The following is an 8575-nucleotide window of genomic DNA, read 5'->3' on the forward strand; positions in this document are numbered from 1 at the left end:
GTAAATCGAAATGAATGAAGAACGGTGGAACGCGCGAATGTTGGTATAATAGAATTTTATACTTTTGCAGCGAAGAATTAATAACAAATGGTTGAGTGGGACAATATTGTCATAGAGCGAGCTAGGTATCGTAAAAAGAGATGGAGCTCACCCCCTTGTGGGAAGAATTGCGAGTAGATGCACTTGAAAGTTTCTTCCCTGACGACTCCCGTGGGACATTCGGCCTTGAAGCCCCGATATATTCTTTTTAGTTCAGCTTCTGTAAATCTCGTAGCCCGGCAAAGACTTGCCAGGGAGTCTGGCCTGTACCTTGGTGTCTGCTCCTCCTCGTATTCGGAATCTGTGAAATCAAAATTATAGTCAATTCATGGCATTTCAATCTGTCCACATAAAGCTCTAAATAGATATACGATCGAATGCAATACAAACGTGCGAGAACACGTGCACTAATTACTCATACCTTGACAGATTTCTGCTACGACAAACTTCAAGCTATAACATACATCTTGTAAATTATCTTTTAAAAAATATCATATTCTCTGGCAAGTAAATTGCAATGACAGTCGTGAACAAATTTGTAATCTGTGACTGTCGTTGTAATTTTAAAAAACTTTTTTTATAGTATGTACTCTCATAGGAACGATCAAGTACATTGATAAGACGTTCGTAATGTTTAGTATGTTCTACTTCCTCAGGGTTTGTGCTTACAGGTCTAGAATAATAGCCGTTGAATCGACTGAGATTTTCGATTATAGGAGAAAACGTCGAGTGGAAGACTAAAAGATGAGTTTTCACGAGGAATGACAAAATTATAATTTAAAAATTGTGCGACTCGCAATATTTTTATTGTCGAGTTATAAAGAAGTCGAGGAGTAAGCGTCTTATATATTGTGAGAAAGAAGAAACACTTTGAGAAAAAATCTAGTAAAAAAGAAACACTGGCACGTGAATAAAAAGTATCGTGAGGAGGAGCGTGTAAGGCTTCGTGTGTATATAAAAATAAAGAATGAGAGAAAATATTTAAATAGTGCAGAGATATAGCATATATATTATGATTGGAGGGTAGAAACGCGAAGGAAAATTCAGTGATAAAAGAGCAATTGATTGGTGGAATTCAAATGGAATAGTTTGCAGGTTCCGTCCGAACGGTTTTCCGTGATTCAATCTTGAAGATTGAAGTTCCTGCTGGTAAGATCGCGTGGTAAAGGGTCGAGGGCAATCTGCAGAAGCAGAAAAGAAGAGGAGAGGAGCGAAGACGAAGAAGCTCAGCAGAGTTTTAAGATTCTCGATCCTTCGGAAGACTTGGCAAAAGATAGCGGGTAATCGCGAATAAGCATAGATAAGCACGTTTAAATAAATTTCCTGTGAGCTGGAGAGAATCGAGAAAAATGCGACTACAGCTACGGTAAAATTTAATCAGTCTTTCTTGCGCTCTTTTAATAAACGTAAGTCGATTATTGGTCGATGAATAGATAAACAAAGGCAGACCGGTAGTTATCTCTCTGTGTCCGTCGATTATCAACCTTTTTCCGCTCGTTCCAATTCTCCCTCGATAGAAAAATATATTGAGAATCGACGTTGAAGTTGTCGGTGGAAGTGGAGCTTGAGCCACGATGTGCCTTAAGGCGATTCGAATTCGTATATTACTCTTGCCTTTTTCAGGCCAAGCTTCTACGTGCATGCTCTCTCGAGTGGAAAGAAGTCGATAGACATACCCAGTGCAGTTTCAAAGTATTCTCTTCCACTGAATATCATCCTCCTTGCGCATATCACGGAATACGTATTACACGAAGAGATTTTACTCCTGCTATACTCCAGATACGTAAATTTCTCGACGGTAACCGTATATTCGCACAGACCAAGGACAAAATTTTCCAAGTAACTATGCATTATTCATTGTGTCAATAAATAACGAGATTTTCAGGTGTGTATCGTCAAGATTGTCAGGAATTGTATCCTGTGCAGGATGATCGATGGAATTGAAATGATATTCCTCTTCGGTCCAATCAGAGTAGATCGATGATTGCGGTTGTCGGTAAAATTTAAGAATTTTTTTGAATTTTTTTGTAGCTCGATCAAAGGTGTTTCTGGATCTTAGTAATAGAAGGGAGAGGGGGGGGGGGAGGGGGAGTTTATACGCGTATCAGTTCCGAATGAAAGGCATCCTGCACGGAATGCTGGAAGCTCTTCTCAGCACGAACTATCCACTTCGGACAGTTCTGTGATCACGGATACGAGGCTTTCCAGTTTCCTGTTCACGTCGATATGTCCAGTGTTGCGAGTGACAGGCTACCTATTTCGTACAGGTATTCGACACAGGAAATTGAAATCCTACAGTCCTTTGATTGTCCATCTATCGGTTTATGCAGGATTTTCACCGTTCTTCGCTACATTTTTTACTTTTTCTTCCATCCTACTATATATTCTCTCCCTCTCTCTCTCTCTCTCTCTCCCTTTCCACGTGTAACTATTTATTTTGACAATCGCCCAGCAGCTAATTTCGTTAATGCGAGTATTAAGTAAACGAAGCGAACGTTAAAATCCAATGAACCAAGTACACACGAGAAAGCGAACATTTCCTAGTGAAAATTAATTGTTTTTTTTTTAAGCTTTCTCGTTACGCTGAGATATGCTGCACGCTTTTTATTCAGACGCGTTCGCGTTTAAACGGACCGTTCTGCTCTGCGGCTGCAAAAAAAGGAAAAAATTGCTGAGCATTTGATCGTGTTATATCTGTCCGGCTGATGGAAATACGCGAAATACTATTATCAGAATTTCTGTGACGTCCTTCTTTGAGAATCTCGTTTGTTTCATTTGCAGGGTTATTTACCACGGTGATTGCGCTACATTGCTTTTCAACAAGCTTTTCAATTCTGTTTTTATGAATTTTTGGAAATTAATATTGATGGCATGATTCGACGAGGGATATTGCCCGGTGAAAATTAGCTTGTTCGTCGGAAATATGATATCGCAAGAAAATTTGGGGGAATTAGCAACTATTTGGAAAACCAGGCTCTCGTATAATGTTGCAAGATACATACACTGCAGGAGCATCGTTCAATTGTCCTGGATCTGGCACGTGCTTGTTCCCGCACTATATGAAGCTAGCTGCGAATTTAATCGTGCTACGTGTATTCCGGTACAGTTGTCACACTGTTTGAGCGAACTTTCAGGCGCTCCGGCCAAATCGTTTACTATAACGGTCGAAAAGCGAATGGGTTTTGTGGCAAATGGGCAAAGTAATTTTCAGAACAGCCGGACTGTGGTAAAACTTCTTCACTTCTCTTCCGGCAGTCTAACAATTACATCCCCGAATGTACACCATCCATTAAGGGCTTAACTGAAAATTTACCAAAGAATTCAGTCATTTATCTATAGGTGCTTACTTGAAATAATCAAATCTACATTACAAAATAGAAGCTTATTTTGGAGCAACACTAACACTTCGGAGAACAGTGTATATAGTTGGCTTAAAATCTATGTAGCTCATGCCAGTAGGTGAAATACTAAATTAACATTTAAATTTTGCTACTTGTGTATACTGATGTTTATTAATTACGCTACTGTCGTAAAAATTTCGTAAACAAAAAAAAATACAAAGCTGGCAGAATATGATTTCCTGTCAAAAAGAAGTTTTAAACATTTTCATGAAGCTCGTTTCGCAGTGGCCATAGCAGCTTACAAATGTGATATTATTCTGTAGGATTTAGCGTTTATATCGAGTTCCAAGCGATTAATGCTGTATACAGGACAGCTATAAAATGACAGAGACATATGGGAAAATACGTGAAACGTTTAAAAAAACAAATTATAACTTAGATTATTGTAAAAAAGCATTGTTTAAAATTTCGTCAATTTAAATGGGAATTGAACTAAAAGTGGCCTTCCAAAATGTAAGTATATCTTTTAGCATGATGTACAAATTGTTTCTTATTTTCTCTCGTGACGTCGCGTCGCATCTGACAAGCGATCTTATACTGGATAAGCATTGCTGAACTAAAGCCGTGTTTATCGCAGGATCCGTGTAGAATGTGCTGTACGTGAATATTTTAAAGCATCCCTGAAGAAATTGGGTCGTCCTTCGAGACTCTCGCAAAGAGAGGCTTGTTTTATAATATGCATGTGCCTCTCTCCAAATATAGATAAACATTCTTTTGCCATTATTTTTTACGCAACTTGTCTGATTAACATAAATCGAAACAACAATTAAGTTTACTACAGTTATATACGCTAACAAATTCACCCTTATAAACAATAGATCATCCAACTACATCTAGACAAATACAAACTACTAAAATTTTAACGACAAAAAGTATTATAGGAACTGATTGAGAGAATAACTCGAAAGCAATTATGTAATCGATTGTTTTGGCCCAAATTATTGAGGTGGAATAGGTGAAGAGGGTGGTGGTAGGGGCCAAATTGGTTGGGTCTAGTAATATCGAGAGAGTAGCCGTGGAATGCATACCTTCATGCAATTGTGCACGCTTGGATAAGCACGTAAGAATCATGCAGCATAGATATGTGCGCAGGGTAGAACGTGAATTGCCTGCAGCCTTCAATAGAGGGAGGAGAGATAGAGATAAAATCCGAGAGAGATCTATACGATTAATGGGGAAGAGGTTGTCGCGGTATTTTATAACGAACGATCAAGGTATTTGCTATTGAAGTATAGATATACTCGGCTTTTTTGTACGAAGAACAGAAAATTGGAGGTAGGAGTAGAAAAAGTAGAAGAAGAAGAAGAAGAAGAAGAAGAAGACGAGAAAAGGACGAAGAATGGCATGGAATAGAGTGGAGTATAGGTGTACCTAAGGCAAATTTGACACCGGTCCAAGCTTGGCGCACGTAGTTGATCAATCTCCTGTACAGAGGTCTGGGTGGTCTTCTGTTGGACGTTCCCTCTTCTTCGTCAGCTGGGCCGTCGCTCTCGAAAGTCCCCGGAGGTGGTCCTACTCCTGTTAAGGTGCCGACTTGATTCCTCTCTCCGAGGATATTGACGACCTCCCGCAGGCCAGGTCCTACGCCTTGCAGTCCAGGAGGATAACTCGCGGGGGCGACGCCGGCACCGAGTAGATTCGCGCCGCCCCCGCGACCTCTGCCTCGACCCCGGCTGCCACGACTCCAAGCGGCGCTACTCCCTTTTCAACATTCACACATTTCCCCTTTTAATAACTCCCTCGCCATCCTTCCAAATATTACAAACAACTAATTCTCTTGGTTCAACTCTCATTGTGTCATTCATCCAATCTCGTGCTCAAAACTCTACGATTCGTATGGTTGCGTGCTAACTTGCATTGCTGTCTTAGGCCCAATGTAACGTGTCAATTAACTATAATTTACATAATACTAAAATACCAAGCCAAAAGAGTCTTTGCTATTTAAATGTATATAGGCTTTTTTATCTGCACAGTGATAAGATTTGAATGTTAAGAAGACTCTTGTCCAAAGATGCTAGATACTTGAAGAAATAGTGAAAGTTAGAAAGGGAGAGAGAGAGAGAGATAAAGAGATAACAAGCTGTAAAGAACCAGATATTACAAATGAAACGAATGATAGCAGAGAATTACTGATGAGAATGTGTACTAACAACAGTAAATTGCCAAATTACTCTCGATGATTATCAGTACTTACGAAAGTTTCGTATGTAAAAAGATCGTTATGCATTATAGCATATACTGCGTACTACTATGCGATTAATATTACTACTGAATGTAATACTTTGATGTGTGTATGAAATAGACGGTGGTGCGCATATATAGTGTTCCTTAGGTACTAATATAATAATAATAAGAAGAATGATAACAATACAAAATGTATTGGCATGGCAGCAGCAGCACGAGCAGCAGCAATAGCAGCAGCGGCCATGAGGAATGAAAGATACTTGTGACGTTGGTAGTATATATTGGTGTGTGAAAAAATCGCAGGCGGTCAAAAAGTATAATTTAAAAGGCAGGTTGAAAAGACGGTGCGAGAGAAGGTTTTTATGTTTGTGTTTTGTAAGAGAAGGAGGTAGAGAGAGAGAGAGAGAGAGAATTGTAGCTCTTATAGTAAGTAATAAAGTAAGTAAGAAACTGAAGGATAAAGAAAGAAAGAAAAGAAAGAAAGAAATAGAAATAGAAATAGAAATAGAGAGAGAGACACGAGAGAGTGTACCTGGACGTTTTTTATAGGAGGGGAGGCCGACCACGGGGCCGCAGCCCCCCGCGCTCCCCGCAACCGAGGAGCTGATGGTGGCAAGGCAGGGAGTACGAACACTTCGACCGCCACCCCCACGACGTTCCAAGTCACGGCGCCTGCAACCACCTCCACCTCCTCCTCCACCACCACCACCACCGCCAAGGCCGCTGCTGCCGCCGCCGCCACCGCCACCCCCAGCGGAAAACACCACGAAAGACCCAGGGGTACCCTTACGTGCCCCTCTTCTGATGGAGCCGCTACCTCTTCACCTCGTAATCACCGCCTTCTCCCACCGCGAGTCCTGCAACGAGCGCAACCCCACACACATTTCTTCCCCTTTCCTCGCTCTCCTAATTTACTTTTCTTACTCCTTTTTTCATTTCATTTCATTTTTTATCTCTCGCTTCCCCCTCCCCCCCCCCCTTCCCTCTCCTCTGCTCTATCCGCTGCGTCATTCAAACAGTTACTTCACTGGTCCATCCAAAGTTGACGCAAGTTTACTCGAATATTCTATATAATTTTACGAAAGAACGTAAAATCCTCATCGCGAGACTTTCACTGCTGGCAAATTTTATGTAAATTAACCGAGATTTTCATGATTTTTATGTCAGTTTGACTAATTAGTCTAATTGGCTTTGTAACTTTGCTCCATGAGGATAAGTAGGAAAAATTAATGGGAAGAAACGTAAGTTGGGTTTCTCTTTTGATATGTAGGAAAGTTTCGATAGCAATTTGGTGTTCGATACCGGTTTTGATAGTTTGCTTTTAGCGTTTTATTTATTATTACTCGAATTCTCGATGGCTGCTTTTGATGTAACTTGGATATATGTACATTTATTACAGAGACGCGACGTCAGCAAACTCGCTACTGCTGAGTTTTCCCGGTTTCTCGGTTCTCAGTCGCGTACTACCTGACTTTCCGAGTCGCTGCACATACGCCACACTCGCACTTGAAATCCTAGCCTGGGCTGCTCGAGGATTTACGGGAAACGCGATTTACAGACAATCCCACGAACCGATCTACCTCTCACCGTGTACGTACCCAAAGGGAATATCTTCTGCCCAGATTAAATCTGCATTTTTGCTTGATTTGCGGACCACCCATACTATACACAAGCACGCACACAGTGCCACACGCACTCATACTTCTTTCAACCAGCAATAGCCCAATTCAGAGCCGAAGAAAACAAAAGTCAAATTTCAAACTACTGCCAGAGCGCAATTAATCATTTACATTAGTCCAACTATTATACACAGCAATTACTGCGAGATATCTCTAATTTATCTTGTTACAAAACGCCTTGGCAACTCGGTGCTCGGTTAAAAACAAGCAAATACCCGCGTCTACTTTATTACTTACAACCGTACGATTCAATAAATAGCAATAGTGTGCATGGTATAAACAACATATGAGTTTATTCATTAATTTACATTGATGTTAGAAATTAGCAAAGCACTACCGAGAAAAAGTAGTCTTTATTTACAGATTCATCGAGTTGGAAAGATACACAAGGTTGAATTACAGGATGAGATTAGCAATCGTTACGTGTCCGTTGCCCGATAGCGTTTACCTTTTGGTGTCCAGAGACATCTATCTGGATGTAAACAATACACGTAACGGGGAATTACCGTAAATGGGAGGGCAATACCATTGAAACAGTGATGCTAGAAATCGGACGATATAATAGCCAAAAAGCCGAGGAGAGGGGGCTTTTATACTATATATACTGTACACGTATTGAAAACCTACATTTACACTGGAATTTTCATCGTGCTTTGGTGGCTATCGTTCGATTCCTGGTATCCGCATCACTGCATCCAAGTGTTAAAATTAGCTACGCGCCGCAGCGGCTTCACAGTGAGCTGAATTACTTGCGGAAATGACAGCTATCGAGCAACGGAAGATTCCAATCAACCGGAAATTTTAATGAACTGAAATGATGAGTCGTAAAGTAAAAAAAGGGAGCTGATATAAAGAAGTTGAGTAAAAGATTTAGCTCACCCTGGCTCACGTTCAACCCCGTCGCGAATTCCCTTCTAGCGCAGGGCTTTTTAAGATTTCTCCATCGGACTGTACTTTCGTTGATTATGTATCGTGGACCCACGTCTCTTATGCGCCCTTTCCCAATTTTTCGATCTAAAATTATTTTAATTTTTCTTTTGCAACACCCTTATATTTTTTTTCTTCACCCTTCCTCTTGTTATCTCTCTCTTTTTTTTTACGATATTTCTTCTGGCGCCGTTTTTGTTCAGTTATAGCGAAGTTTTACGAAGGATCCCGAGTGGATTCAGGACTTGAGACGGTGGGGCTTCCTTGTTATGGTCATACTGCGTGCTCTCGGGATCCGTTCATGCCAGTATCAGTTAGCTTCTATTCGGTTTGACCTTTCCCGCG

General features: G+C 40.7%; 1 protein-coding gene across 1 annotated transcript in view; it reads right to left on the reverse strand.

The window, feature by feature from the left end:
* LOC136782916 (A-type potassium channel modulatory protein KCNIP1) overlaps nt 1–7771 on the reverse strand; it is a 46700-nt gene extending 38929 nt beyond the window's left edge. The window contains exons 1-4 of the mRNA XM_066742687.1: nt 7752–7771; nt 6157–6443; nt 4812–5141; nt 152–340 (exon numbers count right to left, since the gene is read on the reverse strand). Of these exons, the coding sequence (XP_066598784.1) occupies nt 152–340; nt 4812–5141; nt 6157–6443; nt 7752–7771 (826 nt within the window). The remainder of the gene's footprint in view (nt 1–151; nt 341–4811; nt 5142–6156; nt 6444–7751) is intronic.
* Nucleotides 7772–8575: the final 804 nt, after the last annotated feature.

Source organism: Prorops nasuta, unplaced genomic scaffold (assembly GCF_024137725.1).
Source record: "Prorops nasuta isolate Cenicafe-Biocafe unplaced genomic scaffold, Cenicafe_Pnas_1.2 PNAS00030, whole genome shotgun sequence".
NCBI lineage: Eukaryota > Metazoa > Arthropoda > Insecta > Hymenoptera > Bethylidae > Prorops > Prorops nasuta.